The following is an 18,980-nucleotide window of genomic DNA, read 5'->3' on the forward strand; positions in this document are numbered from 1 at the left end:
AGAACTATGTCTAAGTTTGCCTTTCCTAAGCTGGACTGCGAGCTCTCATTTAGAGTTAGAGGTACTGTATGAAAATCAGTACCATCAGCACTAAGTCCTTGGTTTCCGCCTCAACTCGAGCCAATGTGATAAAACACCAGACACAAAACAGAGCAGACACAACCCCTACAGTACAGTACCAGTACAGTACGTGATAGCCAGGCCTTGTGCACTGGTATACTCTGGTATTTACATTGTGGGCACAGCATGTCTGTGGGAAACCAGTCAGCTGTGGTAGGATTTAGAAATAATAGTGGGGTTGCTTAAATTAACATGGGTTTTGTATTTCTATGATGGGCAGGGGTGTGTAACTAAACTAATGACAGCTGATTAAACTGGTTAACCAGTATTTTACTATACAATCAGCCATTGGTGTCTGGTTTTCACAGGAGACATTGGAACCTCTTTCCTCGTCAGCGGTGTTCAGGCATGGTAGCGAACAGGTGTGCGATCAAAGGGACTGAGGCTTGACGTTGTTTCTTGTGATACGACTTTTATAGAAAGGTCAGCGCGCTTGAAAGAGCCCAGATCAAAGTCCCGCGGTGTCTTCTCACCACACTAAGGGAGCTGGTGTCGCTGCTTCTGTGGCTTCTGCCAGAATGGGAATTTCAGCAGGGATGAGCTGATCAGTCGCTCCTCACGCTGGCCAAGTCAGAAAAGGCTCTCAGCTGGAATGATTCCAGGGTACTAGATCATCTCCCATTGCATCTGTCTTGGACAAGCTTAGTCTAGCTGTTGATTTCTCTGGTCACTACAGTATCTAAAGCCTAGGAGAAATGTTTTAATGAAGCTTATCTTCATTATATATGTGTTTTTAAATTTAAAACCCGTTCCACTTTGCTGCTCCTTCATCTCTTGTTATTTTCGTTCCACTGTTGACTCTGGCTTTGTGTTTCTGAATCCTTTGTGTCTTCATTTTCGCTGCTAACAAGCTGCCCAGTCGCACAAGACCTCTGAAAAGACTGCTGGTCAGGAAGTAAGCTGAGGAAGCAAATTAGTGTTGCACAACCCTGGTCCAGGGGAATCGGAGATATTTATATGATACCAGTATTTTTAATGAGCACACAAAGGTCAAGGGGATCCTCATCCAGTCACAGGTACGATGAAGTCTTTGTGCTCAGGGTCCAGCAGCTTTTCAGGACCAAGAGTGAGTCTGCTGGCCTAGAGGAAACAGACGACGGCCTCCTGAACTGGGTCACGCACTAGAAAGCTTGAGCTGCTGCAGAAATGTGTGCTGAACTTGAAAGCCAAAAAGCGTCGTGGGCAGGAGGTGAGGGGCGAAGCCATGAGTGTCTCGTGTTTGTGAAAACTTAAAAACGTCCTGGGAAATTCCCCGTCTGCGATTATGGGCCCGATTAACATACACAGCCGGACGGGAAGCAGATAAACGAAGCCGCTAAAGACATGATTACGATCTGTAATAGCGGCGGGATTTCTGCTCCTTTCCCAAAGGCCGGTGACTGCGACCGGAGCTGTGGGGATCTCCCCCTGCCTGGGGGGCACGGTGGTCCTGATTGAGCCCCCCAGCCCTCAGCCCTCAGCCACCCGCTCCGTCGCCCTCTCTGCAGGAGCTGGCCCGCGGCCACGCACCCGGGGCAGGCAGTGTTCAGGGAGCTGGCTTCCCTCGCGGGAGGGGAGACCGCCGGGCGAGCATGCTAATGAGCTCCATGTTTCCTCCGCTCTCCTCTGAAGCTGACATTGAAAAACTGGTCCTTCGACAGAGCGGAGCGGGGCCGAGCAGCCGGTCTAATTTCCCCCCTTGCAGAGGTCCCTGCGACAGGATCTGTAATTACCGGGGTCGCCCTGGATTGGAGCCCTGCTGCCGAGCTCTGTGCGCCAGGAGCTCTGCAGGTGCTTGCATTCGGCTCCCTGAGAGCAGCTGGAAGCGAGTGACTAGGGCAGAAGTGAAGCATTGCTTTTCCTACCCGGAGTTGTGAGGTTAGTCCAATTAAGCAAAGTAGGGTGTATTGCTACGTTAATTGAAAGGGGTTTTGCCTGCGAATAGGAAAACTAAATAAAACCAGCAAACATGATTATGGGAAGAATTCCTCTCTCACGAGGTGAGGCACCCACCCACAGAGCACTGATGAACTAATACAGATCCTCACAGCAGCACTTCAGTGTTCATCACTCATCCTCACATCCACAGTTTCATCCTACTCACCTGTCCTGCACTAATTACTGCAACTGAACTGCATTCCATCGTGGCTGATCTGTCATGGGCAAGAGATGGCCGAGTACTAAGGATTAAAACAGTTTATAGAGCTGAAAGAGGTGAGTGCCTCTCGGCGCGCACAAGCAGAGGAGACTCGTGTGGAGTGTTACAGCCTTACAGCGATGCAGAATGAGGAATGAGTCTCTTCTCAGTTGCGATTGGAAAAGTTTGTCTTTGGCTTTGTGTCATTGTAAATCAGGCCTGTGCAGAACCTGCCACGCCCCTCCCATCACTACCCTCTCCTGCCACACCCCTCTCATGACACGCCCCCTGTTAGCACACCTCCATCATGCCACCCCCCCCATCCCGACACGCCCGCTTCTGACATGCTCTCTCTCCCTACCACGCCCCCTCTGGACCTGGGCAGTAATTTTGCCATGCTGTTTCTCCCATTCTCCAGCGGTGTACCCCAGTAAAGCACTGTACGCTGGGGAATGGTATGCACTGAAACCACACTGTTGTACAGCTGTAGACTGGAAAATGGGAAGCCCAGTTTTGCTTTTTCTTTCTCCCCTGCTTACACCCTACTAAGGAAGTACCAAGCAAAGTAGACAAAGATATAAGACTGGTTATAAGACCAGACCTCCCTGAGGGGGACTGTTACAGTCTGTTTCTGTCCTGCCTCTCTGCCCCGGAAATCTCAGCAGCTGTTCTGAACTGCAGCTCCACAGCGTGCTGAACTCTGCACACCTTTGTCACAATGTCACCTGTCAGCTCAGCTTTGGAAATCCCTGTGGCCTCTCATGTTGCTAATCTTGAGATTTAAACCTGGTAATCTGTCTCTTGGAGTGTAAAAAATCCTGTTTGTTGAATAGGCTAAGTGCTGGTGTAAATCACAAAGAGGAATCTTTAGCCACAGTGGCAGTCTGATCCCACAGCTCTTGAGTGGGGAATTAGAGGTGCCTACTCTCACAGTGAGTCAGAGAGAGGAGCTCCTGTCTGCCTTGGTCCTGCTCCGCAGCCTCCAGCCATCTAAAAAGCAGATAATGTGCTTCAGTGGAAGAGAAATCAGTTTCTCAAGGTAAGGTGATGAAATGAACCAGCTTTCAGCATCCAAACACACTGCAGCCCAGCACTCTGACACTGAGACACTGAACACACTGCAGCCCAGCTCTCTGACACTGAGACACTGAACACACTGCAGCCCAGCACTCTGACACTGAGACACTGAACACACTGCAGCCCAGCACTCTGACACTGAGACACTGAACACACTGCAGCCCAGTGTCCCACTGTCAGGAGATGATTCTCCCACTGTAATCCTTACTTGTCTGCCTGAGCCGCATCCATATGCTAAATCAGGCTGTGATTTACTTCCGTTAAATCCAGGAAATTTGCTCCGTAGAATCAGGTTGAGTTATAGTGTCAGTAACATCTGCCCAGGATGCATTAGTTAAGTTTTAGATATGGAAATACAAAGACTCCCTGAGGTCCATGGTCCTACTGATCCCTTCTGCCATGTCCTGATCCACTTGTTAAGCTTAGTCTGCAGCTGGTGATGTCTGGATTGATAGTTTAGAGTGGCATGGCCTGGACTGGAACAGACTGCACTGGATTCTGTTGGACAGGATGGGACTGCACTGTACTGGACTAGACAGGACTGGATTGTGCTGGAATGAGTGTGACTGGATTGTGCTGGGAGGGACTGGACTGGACTGGATTAGACTGCACTGGACTGGACTAGGAAGAGGAGCCATTAGGAGAAAACTCTTTTTACAGCATCACTCCTGTGTGTGTTTTCTGCCCTGGGAGGCCAGTGCTGAGACTACGACAGTGTTTCTGCCCGGTATGACTATGATGTGCTGGCGTTTGTCTCAGGCTGCAGTCTCTGTGCCCATCACAGCGGACGTTTATGACATTGTCTGCTCTAGATGGGTTCTCCTGATTGCGTGTCTCCATGACCAGGCTGGACTGAGAGAAAGGGACTGCTGTGGAGGAGGATCAGTACGTTACTGTCCAGTTGATAGAGTGAGATGGGCTGACGGGTCCTTGTCTCATTTTTTATCTTTTCAGTCCATTCCAGTCCAGTTCACCTTTCCATTTGTTTCCCACACCAGTCCATTGCTCTCGTGTTTCTTCTCTGACTCTTCTTGCGGATTCAGAGCCTTCTGGGGAGACCCATCTCTGTCTCCTTCTGCGTCGTCACAGAGCGGAGGAGAAGTGTGGCTGTTGGAGGCAGAAATGGCCTCTTTTCCCTGTCGTGTCCTGGATTATCTGTGTGTCGTGCCCTCTTGAGCCCCGGGCTGATCCGTGTGGTGCCCCTGTCCGCTCGGCTGTGGTTCCCGTCTTGCAAGGAGGCTGGTGAAGAGCTGCTGGTGCTGTTGGCACCAGGATCTGTAGCCGGGAGCCCGGCCACATCCGAGTCGGGAAGAGAGAAGAGGGTGGCAGTGGTGCAGCCCAGCCCCTTCCAGTGCGGAGCTGTGGAAACAGTCTCTGATCCACATGTGTACAATTACACTCGTTGCTCTTATGCACGAAACCTCGCCAGTCTGAGTTAGTGGCTTTTAGTGCATTTCCCTGGAACATTGTGGCCCACAAACTGGGTAAATAAACTGCTTAATGCGTTCGTCTGCATTAATGGGAGCTGAAGAAGTAAACAGATTGCTAATGCATTCTTTTGCATTGGTGCTGTCAGACATTTTAAACTGACTCCGGGATCCACCAGCCTCTGCTGTGGTCTATCCCAGTGACAGAGGGGGTCACGTGCCGCACTTCCTGAATGGGATCCAGGATGATGTTAAACTCTGATCCTCCCACCAGGAGCGAGTCCTTATAGCCCGATGTGGGGGAGGATTTCCTTCTGCCAAACAGATGATGTTGAAGGACTCGTGGGACTCAGTGCTGGCACCCGGGCCAAAGTCAGGGTGCAGACTGAGGGGCTGCTCAGAGTGGGGCAGCCGAGTGAGTATGAGTATAAGGGCATGAGACTGTGGTCTCGGGTCAGTACCTCGGTGCCGCTGTTGGCGAAGGACTCGTGACGCTGTGCAGAGGAGTTCCGACTGTGTCCAGGAAAGCGCCGAGCTGGCGCAGGCAGTCCGAGAGCTGTGCCGGGAGAAGCAGCAGAGGGCAGAGTCTGTGGTCGCGCTGCCCGGCCAGCTGGGGCAGTTCGAGGAGGATTCTGGGATTGGCGATGTTCTGGGCTGCCTTGTTTTGTTGAAATCAGATGACTTTAAGAAAAGAGGATGAGAGGAACAGCATGCGTATGGATATAAGTGACCCTCTGCTGAGAATCACAGACAGTTGTCTTATTCTTTCTGCTCCAGCTGGGGTTGAGAGCTGAGTGTGACACAGGCGCACAGGGCCCATGTTAATCTCTCCCGCCGTGCGAAGGATATCAAACTGAACCACAGAGAGCCCTCCTGTCAGACCTCAAACCGAGAGGAGAAAGCACCCAGGTCTTCTGGGGAAGAAGCATCACTTTGTGATTGCTTACAGAAAGTGTACAGTGCAGCTGATACATAATTTATTTTTCCTAGCAGCTCTGAGCTCTAGCCCTGCTCCTCTGAAGGCTGTCGGAACTTCAGCCATGTTAAGGGAAGGAAAGTACAGTTTAGACTGCAGGTTTACCATGTAGCAGAGTGAATCTTTCCTTAAAAAGACTAATAGGAGTTTAAGTCACTGTTTATGAAATTAGTACACCCAGTTGCACCTCAAGATCATGTTTATATATTTTAAATTTACTATTAATTTTTACTATAAATTACACACCCTGTTGTAAAGTGGACGGGGAGATATTAATGTTCCTGGTTTGCCCACGGTGCTGCAGATGTTGGTGACAGTTTGACAGCCTGTCTGGGACACAGCCTCGGCTTTCTCTCCTCCTTTCTTTCCCAAGAACAGGCACGGAACAATAGCCAAACAAACACCAGCAGCAGGGCCATAAAGTGCAGGGCATGTTTCATACTGGGCAAATTCCACAGCTATATTTGGAGATTGCCCTGCGGTCCTCTGGAAGTCTGGGAATCCTGATCCCTGTCTGGATTGGGATTGTGATGCTGCTTCACTGTCTGTGTCTGAGGGCTCTGTGATGGCTGTTCTTATCCAGGTGCTCCTTCACAGACATGAGAGCAGCGGTCTGAGGATGTGCTCTAAAACAACTGGCATCTATTCTTGCCCTTGTAAACAGAAGCTTTCAATTGAATAATTTACATTTTTATATTTCTTCAGTTTATTTTAAAAACCTTTCAGCTTCTCAGAGGGTAGTTGGTTACAGAAAATTCCCTTTAACGTCTTTATAACGGTGTATAAGATCTTCAATTTTTGCTTGGGTTATCATGGATTCTAACACGAGCTAGGGAATTTTATATTATTGCCATCTGTACTAGTAAACAGAAATAACAGATCTTTTACTAGGCTGTGCTGCTCTTCAAATCTTTTTCTCTCAGTGCCTGCTCTGAGACACTCCAGCGGTAATGTAACAAGAAATGTCTTGCTGAATTACAAAGACTGGAAATTGCATGGAAATGTCAGCACTGGTAGCTGATCACTGGCACTGTGTGCCTTTTACAGTAAAGCAGTAGTAATGCAGAGGCAGTTTTTCTATTTTTTCATTTGATCTCCCAGAATTGTGCTCCGCCCCTCCATCACTACAGCCCGTGTGTTGCCATGGACATGGTTGCTGGGCAGCAAGCCTCCTCTCTGATTCCCTGAAGTGCCTGAGGAAATCACTGCAGAGATTTAAGGTGGAATTAAGGGCCTTCCACCAGCTTGCCCTTAAGGTGGAAGTGATAAATGCAAAATAAGAGAAGGAGGTTCTATTTGATTTTGTGGAGTGAGATGTTAGATGGGGTGCTGATCACAGAACACTGGGTTTTGCCAATGATTTGCAGTTGCAGTTGTGCCGTATTTCTGTAAAGAGTGAGAAGGAGAGATCTTTGATAAGGAATAGCAAATTGGCTTCATGACACCAGCTGATTGAAAGAGCCTTGTGTTTGAGCTGCTGGTGAAAACGGACAGAATTGCTGTCAGAGCCAGAGAATTAAGCCACTCGTAGATTAATGTCACTGTGACTTGCTGTTCAAACACCTTATCGTTGTCTCTCAGAGTGAAATAACACAGCCAAGCTTCACACACTGTGTTAAGACAGAGCCTGGTGAAACAGGAGGAAGCTGACAATGTCGCGCGGTGCTTCTGTGGGAAGCTCTTATCTGCACGGTGCCAGACTGTGGTTTGCTGTTGCTCGGTTGAAGTCATTTTGACACTGCAGTGTTTCTGGTTCACTGATGTTGTAGGACTGTACAGCTGTGGATTCACTACCGCTGGTGCTAGAAGTGTGTTTCAGTGGAAAAGGCATTCTGAGCTTCAGTAAGGTTTCTCCTTACAGTATTACACTGTTATTATATTGTTCAAGTAGTTCAAGTAGGAACTGAAGAAGAAGACTCCACTGCCGAAACGTTGTTTCTTTTCTTCTCTTTTCAGCAGGGAATAAATCTTTACTTGTTCCTGTTATCATATAGACGCGTATTGGTGTAGACCTCCTGGGTGGAAATGTATATAATTCTGTAGCAAGAGTCTGGAGCTGCTGTCTCAATACCCATCAGCCGGAGCTTCACAAAAGCATGTCTAAATAATTAGTGATGATAAGAAATGCCACGTCACTTTCAGTCTCCTCTCCAATGGGAGCATGGCGGTCACACTGTGCACACGATCAGCGAGCCACGTGCTCAGCTCCTCGTGCTCTTAGTGAAGGTGATCTTGACGTCTGCACTCCCCTCACACCAGGTCTGTCTTGATGCTGCGGCTGCAGGGCCACGGTTTGTCTTTATAACGTAAGTGCTGCAGAGCACCTGAAGCACCGCGGAATGTGAGAGATGGTCTCACTCCTGCGAGCAATGCTTTGCCTGAGTGTGGGGCTGTCTCAGACCTCGTCTGTGACTCGGGGGTCGAGACCCCAATGTCCTCCCGGCACCAGCGTGGTGACAGACTGTTCCTTCACCGTGACCACACTGTGAGTCCTCCATAGTCAGTCACTCACCCTCTTGTGAAAAGCCACAAAAAGAGCTTTTCCTGCTGCTTTTAATTACGGCAGCTGCTGTGTCAGACTCTTGATGAGAGTAGCTGCCCTTCGCTGACCTCCGATCGATAAACACGCCTCCCTGAGGAGCTGCAGGTTTTCATTCCAGCTCTGCTCCCAAGAGCCTGAATCGGTGAGATCCAGGCACCAATTCACTACTAGAATGGTGCCTCTCATCTGTGAACCATCTTGTTTTCTAACGATTCTGAACTTACAAAGATGAAGGTCATTTTTTAAAAAATACAACAGCTCCTGTGGCTTAAATGTTTGGATTGAGGACTGTGCCTCATTTTTCCTGATGCTAGAAACCGTGTTTTCAAAAAACAACACAGGAGCTCAACGCGTAGGGGCTGACTTGTCTTTTTAAAATGTTGGCATTTCCACAAGGACTGTGCGAGGCTGAGAGTTTGCGCTGTGACAGTGTGGAGCGATGTGCGAGGGGCAGTGCTGCTCCCCAGGGCCAGGGGAGGGAGAGCTGAGGCCTGATTCACATCACCCCACCTCTCGGCAAACAGTGAGCCCTGGCTGACACACAGCTCGGTGTTGCTGTTCTATGATCTTCAAAACCGAGAACAGGGGGCACCTCTTTACCCAAAGAGGTGTGGGAGTGTGGACCAAGCGGCCCAGCCGGGCTGTTGAAGCGGATTACCTGGCTTCTGCCGAGAAACAGCTGGACAAGATCCTGGGATCTGTGAGGTACTAACTCCAAACGGCTCCTCTCCTCTCTAACTGTTCTTATGAACTGGAGGATGGGATCTGCACAGCACAAAGTACAAAGGAGACCAGAAGAGAACAATTAGTGGAGAAAAGGACGGGAGAGATAAGAGCTGGTTTTGTATCATGTGTTTTCACCGTCCTGACCTCCCTGTGGAGCCTGTCAGACTAGGATGAAATGAGCCCCATTTTCTCTCCATCAGTCCTTAATATTACATGCGTCTGTTTTCTTCTCTGCCGTCAGGTTCTGGTGCAGATTAGGAAAACGCTGCTCTGTCTCTATCTCTGCCTTCCAGGCTCCCTGGCACGAGCTCAGCAGCTCGTCTCTGTCTCGGGCTGATCGCAGTGTAAAATATGTCATCCCCCCCCCGGCCCCTCCTCCCTCGCTCTGCAGCGCCCTGTGCAGAATTCTCACTCGAAGTCGTGCTTCCTTTGATGAACAGCACCACATTACTTTTTAATGGCTGTGGGTCTCTCCTCATGCTTGATTAATCAGGCGCAATCCGTTCTGAGTGTGTCACCGGGGAAGCCTGTTTGATTATAAGGGCCGTCGGAAAAGACAAATGCCTCCCGAATTTATCTCGTTGCTTGCTGAGGCATGCAGAGAACATTCCCCCGGGATCCCAGGAGCTCCTCTGTAGCTTTCCTGCACTCGGATCCCTCCTCCTTGACTGAAACACGTCTTGGGCAGCGCCTGACCCTAAACCTAATGATTACCCTGACCCTCATGTTAACACTTACCCTGAAGCCTAACGCTAACACTTACCATAAATACTCTAACGCTGTCCTGGCTGCTGTGCTGGGCGGGAGAGCCGAAGCAGAGCAGCAGGACGGGACAGGCCCGTCTGCAGGGGGGAGCCGAACCCAGCCTGAGAGATCTGCAAGGAGGGATCCAGTGCTCACATTAGACACGCAGCCCGACAGCACACAGAGCTTCACTGCCAACTGAAACAGGGCTGGGGGTGTCCTACACCTTACAGCCATCTGTGACACAGCCGCTCGTTTCTATTTTTGGGGTGCTCAGAGCTTGCCAGCCACATCACCTAATGAATCTATTTTTTCCCCTCCTTCCATAATAACATTCGTAGCGCGTGATCAGAGAGTGCCGTGTCCGCAGGGCGGTGTTGAGAGGTGTTGTAGCCCTTCTCCTGCCCCCCCCAGCAGCGGCAGAGTGCACAGATGTCGGGGTGTTTGCAGACTGCGCCCCGACTTCAGCAGGTTGTGGATGAAACCCCAGGGACTGGGGTGCAGCGGGGGAGGTGCAGGGAGACCCCTTCTCTGGCTGGTCTGCACCGCACCGGGACGTCCCGCCTGTCCTGGGGGGTCCGAGCCCTCCCCAGGGGTGTGAAGGCAGCCCAGGCTCTGTGCTTTCAGCCCAGCAGTCGGGGTCTCCTGGGAGACGGGGGCTCGATAGCGCCTGGGTTTATTTGCTTTCCTCGGTTCTTCTGTTGAACACACCTGTGATGCTCCAAGGAGTGTTTTTCCCACCTCGGATTAAAAGGAGTCCCTGGAGGATCGGCTCTGAACACGCTGGCTGAGGGGAGAGCTGGTGTACGGGAGAGCAGCGATCCCTGCCTGACCTCAGACTCAGAGTTCAAGTGTGCAGCTCTGCCAGGGACAGCCAGGCCGAGTGCGAGCAGTGGAGGACACGTGCTTCCTCCAGCTGTAGAAGTGTAGCTCCTGACAAGAGCACTGACCCCCGGAATAAACGTCTGGTCTGGGAGCTGGCAGTGTTGCCACGAATGCAGCTCTGCTGTAGTCCTGTGTAGCGCTGTGCTGCATTCGTGTCTTTTAAAGGACAGCTTTCTCTCCCTGGCTCTCGCACACTGCTGCTGTTGTAAGGTGGGTTTCGGGCAGGCCTGGTGCTCTCCATAGGAGATCCACTTTCTCCGATGAGGGAGCGTTGTCCTAATGAGACTCTGCCCCCTGTGGTCAGCAGGGACCTTGTGCAGGTGCAGCTCCTCTCGTAGTGCTGGGAACCTGGGTTCAATTCTTGCGGTGCTGTCTGTGTGGAGTATGCATGTTCTCTCCGCGGTCGCTTGGGTTTACTCCAGGCGCTCTGTCTGGTCTGGTCTGCCCTGTGATTGACCGGCATCCTGTCCAGGCTGTACCCTGCCCTGTGCCCATTGCTTGATGAGATAGGCTCCAGCTCCCCAGCAGCCCTGAGTGGGGTACAGTAGTGGGGGTACAGCTGAACTGTGCTCATTATTTTGGATTATTTATACAATTGATTTGTTTTTTTGTGGGCTGTGCCTTTAGGCTTTGTGTGTCTTTCATTTGCTTGAGGTCTGTGCTCGTGAGCTAGCCCTTTGCTCACTGCGGGACCTGTCTCCCAGAGGATCCCAGATCGAAGGAGACAAACGAGCGTCGCCCGTGGAGCCCCGAGCTCGCTCTCGCTGCTGTCGGGAGCCAGGCAGAGCAGCGCTGCAGCACAAAGCTGCAGCCGGTGGCAGTGGCGATGCCTGTGATTAATAGCTCTATTAGGGATCATTTATCTGGGAGCACTGTGGCGACCAGCACCGCCTCTGATCAGACTGCCTGTCTGGAAGGAGCTTGGAGGCTTGGGCTAGACGGGCAGGGAGGTTACTGCAGGTTTTAACTCGTATTCCAGCTCAGATCTAAAGTGTGGTGAAGGACAATAAAGCCCTAGAAGATGGAGTCTGGAGCAGCATGGTGGCGCAGTGGTCAGCATTGCAGCCTTGTGGTGCCGGGACCCTGCGTTCAGGTCCAGACCTCGTGTGCTGTCGGTGTGGGGTTTGTATGTTCTCCCTGTGTTTGTGTACATTGTGTAGGTTTCCTCAGGGTGCTCTGGTTTTCTCCCACAGTCTAAAGACATGCTGGCTGGTTAGTTGGTGTGAATGCGTGTGTGTCTGTGTGCCCTGGCCGGGGTGAGCCCTGCCTCACACCAGGATAGGGCGCAGCTCCCCTGCAGCTCTGAATTGGATAAAGAGGATAGAAAGGGGGTGGGAGGGTGGAATATGACTGTGCCGCATTCAAAAGCTTCCTTCTGGGCTCAGAACCTGAATGCTTCTGTGTGCTACAGGATGTTTTTAAGCATGTAGGGAGTCTACAGGGTTCAATAGCTGACAGAGCATTTTTAGTCTCTGCTAGTAGCGAAAGTTAGCAGTTACAGTGAGCACGATTTTCTGATGCTCACAGCCCACTGAGCTGTGCAAAGGTTCTGCGTCACCTCTAGCTTTGCGGCAGGAGACAGGAAAAATGCCCAGCACAGGCTGGAGCAGACACAAACATCCTGCACGTGCTGTGTGTGGTACCCTGGGGGTGTGGATCAAGGCCCGATGGAGGCAGTAATGGAAACGTGGTAGATACTCTTGAGGGCTGCCTCCCTCCTGTCTCCTGTTCCACAGCGAAGGGCGGCCTGTGCTGGGACAGTTTAGAGCCGGGCGTGAGCACAGCAGGAGCTGCAGCAGGCGGTCCTGCTGGCTGATCCTTCAGCCTGCGCTGCTCCATCACGGTGCCCATGCTGCAGTGGGGGCTCCCAGCGGCTGCCCCAGGAACTGCGATGTTCACTCAGGCAGGCTGAGTGGGAGGTAGACGGGGGAGGGGCGGCAACTTAATGAATGTCGCACTGATGCTATTTTCTGGGTAATGCAATTATAGCAGGAGTTGATTACATTTTATTCTGCACAGCATGACAGCTACATTGTTAAAGGCCAAGAAAGTCTCTCATTAAACTCTTTCCTCTTCCCTTGTTCCTCAGACTCTGAGCACTGTGGCTATGTGTGCAGTGGTCTAAAGGGGTATTTATAGCGGCTCACCTCTCAGTTCTGGTGATCTCTGGGCTTCCTGCAGTTGCAGACCATCTGCTTTGAGACTAGTTGCATTTTTTCACTGTCTCACTTTTCCTTAGGTGCTGACAGGCCCGTCTGTATTGAAAGCTTCCCTTGTCTGCCTGTCCTGTCCTGTACTGTCTTTTTCCCCCTGTAGCCCGGTTAGGAAAGTGTTGAACAGCACTGGCCCGGCACACTGCTCTGAGTCCCGTCTCTCCAGCGCTGTGCACTGGGCCCTGTGACACCTTGCATTTTGCCCAGCACTGGCGCAGTGTCTTTATCTCTGCAGCAGGGGTTTGTTCTACCTCGCTTGTGCCCTGCTGGCACTCCTCAGCTGCAGGAGGCTGGTTTTTAACAGGCATTTGGCTGCTGAGAAATCCGACTGAAATAAAGAACATAGAAATGTATTTTTTTTAAACACTGAATATCAACCAGAAAAAGAAACAGGACGATGAAAAGTACATGTAAGGCGCTGTTATACAATACAGCTGCACCAAAACACCAAGCACAGAAAGCAGCATGCACAAACACAGCAGATCCCTGCTGGTTAGTTCTGTGGGTCAGGGTCTTGAGCGGGCTGACGTACTGAGAGGGAAAGTAGTGTTTATGGGAGGTCTTGTGTTTAACGTGACGGGACTCTGGAACGTGAGGAAGGGCGGTTCTGGGAAGATCTGCACTGCGGCGTCAGGCGTGGTTTTGCTCCTGCGCCCAGCCAGCCAGCTCCCGGTGACAGGTGCGAGCAGCTCGGCGTTCTGGGAAACCTGCCCATTTGGCTGCTGGTTTCTTAGCACCTTGTCTTTCTCCCTGTGATGGCTACCGTTGCCATAGCACCCAGTATTAACATCCTGCCGTGGAGGGATTGGTCGCTAGGCTCATTTCCCCCCCCCCCCCACTTCCTGTGGCCGACCCCTGGAGCTGCTCTGAAGCGACCTGCCTCTTCACTCCCTGGAAATCAGTTCACACCAGTGGAGTCCCCAGCCCACCTGTTCTGGTTACTTTTTGAAAGATGTAAACAGATAAACAGGCAGAGCTTCAGCTTGTCTTTAGCTCACCTTGTGGATTTTAGCTGTGTGCCTCCTCAGGGAGAGCTGTGTCACTCCTCCGGCTCTAGACAGAGAGAGCTGCGTCACTCCTCAGAGAGAGCTGTGTCACTCCTCTGCTCTTGTCAGACACAACTAGGTTATGTCAGAGAGAGCTATGTTACACCTGACTGTGCTGTGACACTCCTCACTCTCCTGTGACACTCCTCACTCTCCGAGCCTCCAGAGTTTCCAGTGTGAGAGAGAAGTGAACAACAGGCTCAGACTGTCTGGGATCCTTCACTCCTGGACGGAGGCTGCAGGGCTTAGTGGCTCTGGCTGGTAGCTGATTATTTCCAGATGGAAAGTTTGTGGGGGGATATTTTCATAATCACTCTTGAAAGAGTAAGGTGCATGGGGACACTGTCACTGCACCACGCAGCGAGCTTCAGCCCCACCAGGAGGAAGCTGTGGAAAACTCACTGTGTCAAATGACCCAGAAATCACGGTTGAGCTGCCTGTTCCACTGAATGCTGAGTGTAGCAGCGGTGTTCAGCAATGACACAGCACAACGATCATTAGGGTGCCAGCAGAGAAGCAGCATCCTGATTGTGGGGCGGAGTCGGTCAACCTGCTTCAGCAGAGCCAGCTGTCGTAATCCTGTAACCTGACGCTCGTCTCTCCCCCTCTTCTCCCTCAGGGTCAAGTTCTTCAAAGGCAAGAAGGTGCATGGCGAATTCGACATCAAGGTGGAGCAGGTAGGTGTAAGTCCCTCTTGGAGTAGAGCAGTGTCAGCGCTGCTCTCTCCTTCCTCCCTGGACAAGCTGCATGAAGCCGGAGCACGTATCTGTTGTGAGACACACTTTGACCGAGTGTCCACATCCCTGAGGGCTGGACAGGAGAAGACACCTGGTTACATCAGGTGGAGGTTTGAGCAACGGCAGAGTTTTGAAGCACAGCTAGGAGGAAGTTACCATAGATAACAAGGGGAGTGTAGTTTAGTGTCCTTATTCAGTTTTTGATTTAAACTGGTGAACTGATGAACTGGTCTTGTACCACAAGTTGACCACCTCTGACTTCATGACTTACAGAGCATCCACACAGAGCCACTGAGAAGAGGGTCCCCAGCAGAGAGGCTGACACCCCAGTGCAGCCATGCAGGACCTGTCCTGTACCACACAAAGTTGGGCTGTAGCTGACAGTCATTGTCGTTTGTTTAACCAGCAGCATGCAGGGCCTTGCTCGGCTAGTCATGCCGTTCATTGAAAACCACACTCTGTAGCAGTAACTCAGCCCCCTGATCCTTTCCAATATAAAACAGACAGAAGACAGATTTAAAAAGATCTGGTAACGGAAATGAGTGAAATTATGGAATAATATCCCAAAAATCTGGTTCTTAAAATAACAAAGTACTTGAGAGGTGAATTAAGGACTTAATTGACAATTCTTTGAACGTCGGCGTGACGCTCCCTTTGAGCTGTCCGCCAGGAGTGGGGGGTCGTGGAGCTATGCTGACGCATGTTGCTCTGCCTCCCAGACTCCTCAGCAGACTGATCACAGAGCGCACTGCCATGAGCAGGGCTCTGTTCTTCGGTCTCTATGTGACTCCTTCCCAAAACACTAATAACGTTTCTGAAAGTGTGTTTCTGTGTCTGTATGAGTGTGTTTATATGTGTTTGTCTATGAATGTGTGTACATGTGTTTGTGTGTCAGTATGACTGTGTGTACATGTATTTGTATGAATATGTGTACATAAATGCATATACATGTATTTTTGTGTTTGTATGAGTGTGTCCATGTGTTTTTGTGACTGTGTCTGTATAGGTATACTGTATGTCTGTGTGTGTGGATTTGTTGGTCTGTGTCTGTGTGTAGATGTGTGTTTGTTTGTGTATATATGTACGTGGATTTGTGTGTATCTGTGGGTGAGTGTGTTTCTATGTGTCTATGTGTGTCTGTGGTTGTGTGTGCCTGTGTAGGCATGTCTGTCTGTGTGTCTGTGGGTGAGGGTGTATCTGTGGGTGTGTGTCTGTGAGTGTGTATATTTCTGTGTGTTGGTGTCTGTGGTTGTGTGTGTCTATTTGTCTGTGTTTGTGGTTGAGTGTGTCTGTGTATCTTAAGTGTCTGTGTTGTGTGGTGTGTCTGTGTGTGTTGTGTATCTCTGTGAGTGTGTGTCTTATCTGTGGTTGATTGTTTCTATGGGTGTGTCTATGTGTCAGTGTTTGTCTGTAGGTGTACGTGGATGTGTGTGTCTGTGTTTGTGTTGTGTTGTGTTTCTGTTTTTGTTTGTGGTTGAGTGTGTCTGTGGGTGTACATGCCTGTTTGTGGATGTGTGTGTCTGTGTTTCTTTGTGGTTGAGTGTGTCTGTGGATGTGTGTGTGTGTTTGTGTTGGGTGTCTGTGCCTCGAGTCCTCAGCCCACAAGCTGTTCTAACGACTGGTCACTCTCCCTCTGCAGGCCAGCTTCTCGGAGATAAACCTGGTGGCTCACGCGACAGGCAGCTACAGTGTGGACATCGAGGCCCTGCGCAACGGGAACAAGATCACGAAGTAGGTTGAGCCGCTGTGCCTCTGCACACGGAGGGGAGGGGGAGCTGAGGGGGCCGAGCCACAGCCGGGGTTGTGTTCAGTGTTTCCAAAATTAGGTAAATGCACGCAGGTTGGTGAGGCTGAGGATGAGGATGATGATCGTGAAGTGTACTGCTGCATGATCAGCTCGAGCACCTCGAGGGACTTTCTGCACCTCCCTGGAGTGTCGGTTTCCCTTGTTTTGCATGTCTCTTAGAGGAGCGGTGTTTTGCAAAGATTTTTCACCTTCTTCTTCATGGAGTGAATCTCCGGGGGAGAAAACTGTATCTGACGATCTTCACCCCCAGCCCCGCAGGGAAGTGCGGATTTGATTGGAAGCTGTGTGCCGTCCTGCGCCGGGGTGCAGCAGGGTGTGGAGGGGTGACGGTGTTCAGCTCCCCTGCAGGGATCAGTGCATGAGAGAGGAGGGCAGGCTGCTGCAGTCTGGGCGCGAGCTGTGTGCCGGTGCTCACAGGCGCCGGCTCTACTCCAGGCTGTGCTGCAGCTGCAGTCGTTACTAAGAAACAGCAGGATCTCATTCTGACCGGCAAGGTTGCAAAGAAAAAGATGCTGGTTTGTATGTATGCTGCACTCAAGCCACATTTAAGAATCAGTGAAGGTTCATTCCATGCTGAGAAATAGGAAGGTGCATACCTGAAGAAGACTTTATAGCCAAAACATGTTTCTCGTTCCTTTTTTTCAGTGTGAAATGAAACTCTACTTGTTCCTATGTAACCAACAAGCACTGAATGCTGCACACTTTTTTTCTTTTATAAATCACAGTTTTAACAAAGGGAGCATGCTCTTCCTTTTTTCTCACCGTGAGCAGTGGGAACTGGCTGAACTGTGTCAATCCAAGATTTACTACCAGAAGAAAAATTCCCTCATTTAAACAAACACCTTAACCGATCTGTCAGCTAACTGGAGGAACAGGTTGGCCACGGAGCTCTGGGGCTGTTTGTATCACCCTCTGCTGCAATTTTCAACAGCAATTTCCTGCACTCACCCCTTCTCTTAAAAATACGGACCCAAGGAAATGTACTAGACAGATGTTGGAGAGCTGTTCCCACGTATCCACCTCCAGTACAGATGTTGGATGGTTTCAAAGTGCCAAGATCTGTGAGAACACAAGAGGGTGACAAGTGAGAGCAGCCCACTGGGCCCATCTAGCCTGATGGGTTGTTAGGAGCTAATTGTGGAAGGTTATTTAAATCTGAGCTCAGGAGGCACGTTGTTACACAAAGGGTTGTGGGGGTGTGGAACAAGCTGTGCGGTCATTGAAACTGATACCCTGACTTCTGTCAACACAGAGCTGGATGATATCATTGGATCAATTACTCACTGCCAAATGGGTCGGACTGCAAACATCTGTGCTCTGTGACCTTTCCCCTGTTCTAATAGGTGAGCAGAGTTCACAGCATCACCAGTGCACCAGAGCTCCACTGCAAGGCCTGCCAGCGTGTGACCTCGCTGTGCACATGGTTCCTGTGTCTCCCCTGCACGGCCGCACTGGGGTCTCAGCCTTTGTGTTGGGGACACCCTACCTTGTGTTTCTGTAGGCACTTTATTTCACTGAAGACAGAGGTGGAAACGTGCGGTAGGAAAATAACAAGAAGCTTGCGCTAGTTCATCAGGGCTCTGCAGTCAGAGGCGATTTACCACTTCAATTCAAAATCCCAAAACCTGGCTTTCATTTATATTAATTGCCATCTGTAAATGTCCTTGAATAACTATTAGCCTTTCTCCAGAAATGGATTGTAATTGAATAATTATTCCCACTGTGTGCTGCAGAAAAAAGGAGCCTGATTTCAATTAGTAGCAGTTTAACGGTGTGTTAAGACCAGAGAGAGAGAGCAGGTCCTGGAGATTCATATTTCTACCCTGTGAACACTGGGCCTCCTTCTTCTGCTTCTCTTTCTGTTCACACATGTGCGTTTGTGTTCTGGTGCATGTGTTAGTATGAATGTGTGTGTGTGTGTGTGTGTTTGCATGCTTGCGTGTGTGTAGTGAGGATAGCTCAGTAGCTGCCACAAGAGATTCGGGCAGGTCCTGTTCTCTAGTTAAAGGCCACACTTCCCTGAGTGCCCTGCCTCGTAGACACCGATCTGCGGTCGTGCTCAGAGCAGGCTGGCGTGTTCTTCTCTGCGTGTGCTCCTGACACCTGTCCATCCTGCCCACAGGTCTTTCCGGCCGGACTTTGTCCTGGTCCGGCAGCATGCCTTCAGCATGGCCAAGAACGGAGACTTCCGCAACATCGTCATCGGGCTGCAGTACGCCGGCCTGCCCAGCGTCAACTCCCTGCACACCGTCTTCAACTTCTGCGACAAGCCCTGGGTGGTGAGTGTCCCAGCGTTGGGCTGCAGACCTGCGAGCCTGGGGTACTGTGGGGGAGTGGGGGTCAGTGTGAGAGCAGGTCAGTGTGAGAGGGGGTCAGGCCCGTGACGCAGCTGTGGTCAGCAGTGCTGTCCTGTGTTGCAGTTTGCCCAGATGACCAGGCTGTACAAGAAGATGGGGCCTGAGGACTTCCCCCTGATCGAGCAGATCTACTACCCCAACCACAGGGAGATGGTGAGTGAGCCGCTGTGCACGCCTCGGCCCCTCGCCGTCCTGCAGAGCTGTGTG

General features: G+C 50.8%; 1 protein-coding gene across 2 annotated transcripts in view; it reads left to right on the forward strand.

Annotated features, from left to right (window-relative positions):
* syn1 (synapsin I) overlaps nt 1-18,980 on the forward strand; it is a 66,444-nt gene that overhangs the window by 12,851 nt on the left and 34,613 nt on the right. For both annotated transcript variants that reach the window (XM_069184864.1, XM_069184873.1), the window contains exons 2-5: nt 14,492-14,549; nt 16,249-16,340; nt 18,539-18,695; nt 18,837-18,926. In XM_069184864.1, coding sequence (XP_069040965.1) covers nt 14,492-14,549; nt 16,249-16,340; nt 18,539-18,695; nt 18,837-18,926 — 397 coding nt within the window. The remainder of the gene's footprint in view (nt 1-14,491; nt 14,550-16,248; nt 16,341-18,538; nt 18,696-18,836; nt 18,927-18,980) is intronic.

The sequence above is a fragment of the Lepisosteus oculatus genome, chromosome 2 (genome assembly GCF_040954835.1).
Source record: "Lepisosteus oculatus isolate fLepOcu1 chromosome 2, fLepOcu1.hap2, whole genome shotgun sequence".
In the NCBI taxonomy this organism is placed as follows: domain Eukaryota; kingdom Metazoa; phylum Chordata; class Actinopteri; order Semionotiformes; family Lepisosteidae; genus Lepisosteus; species Lepisosteus oculatus.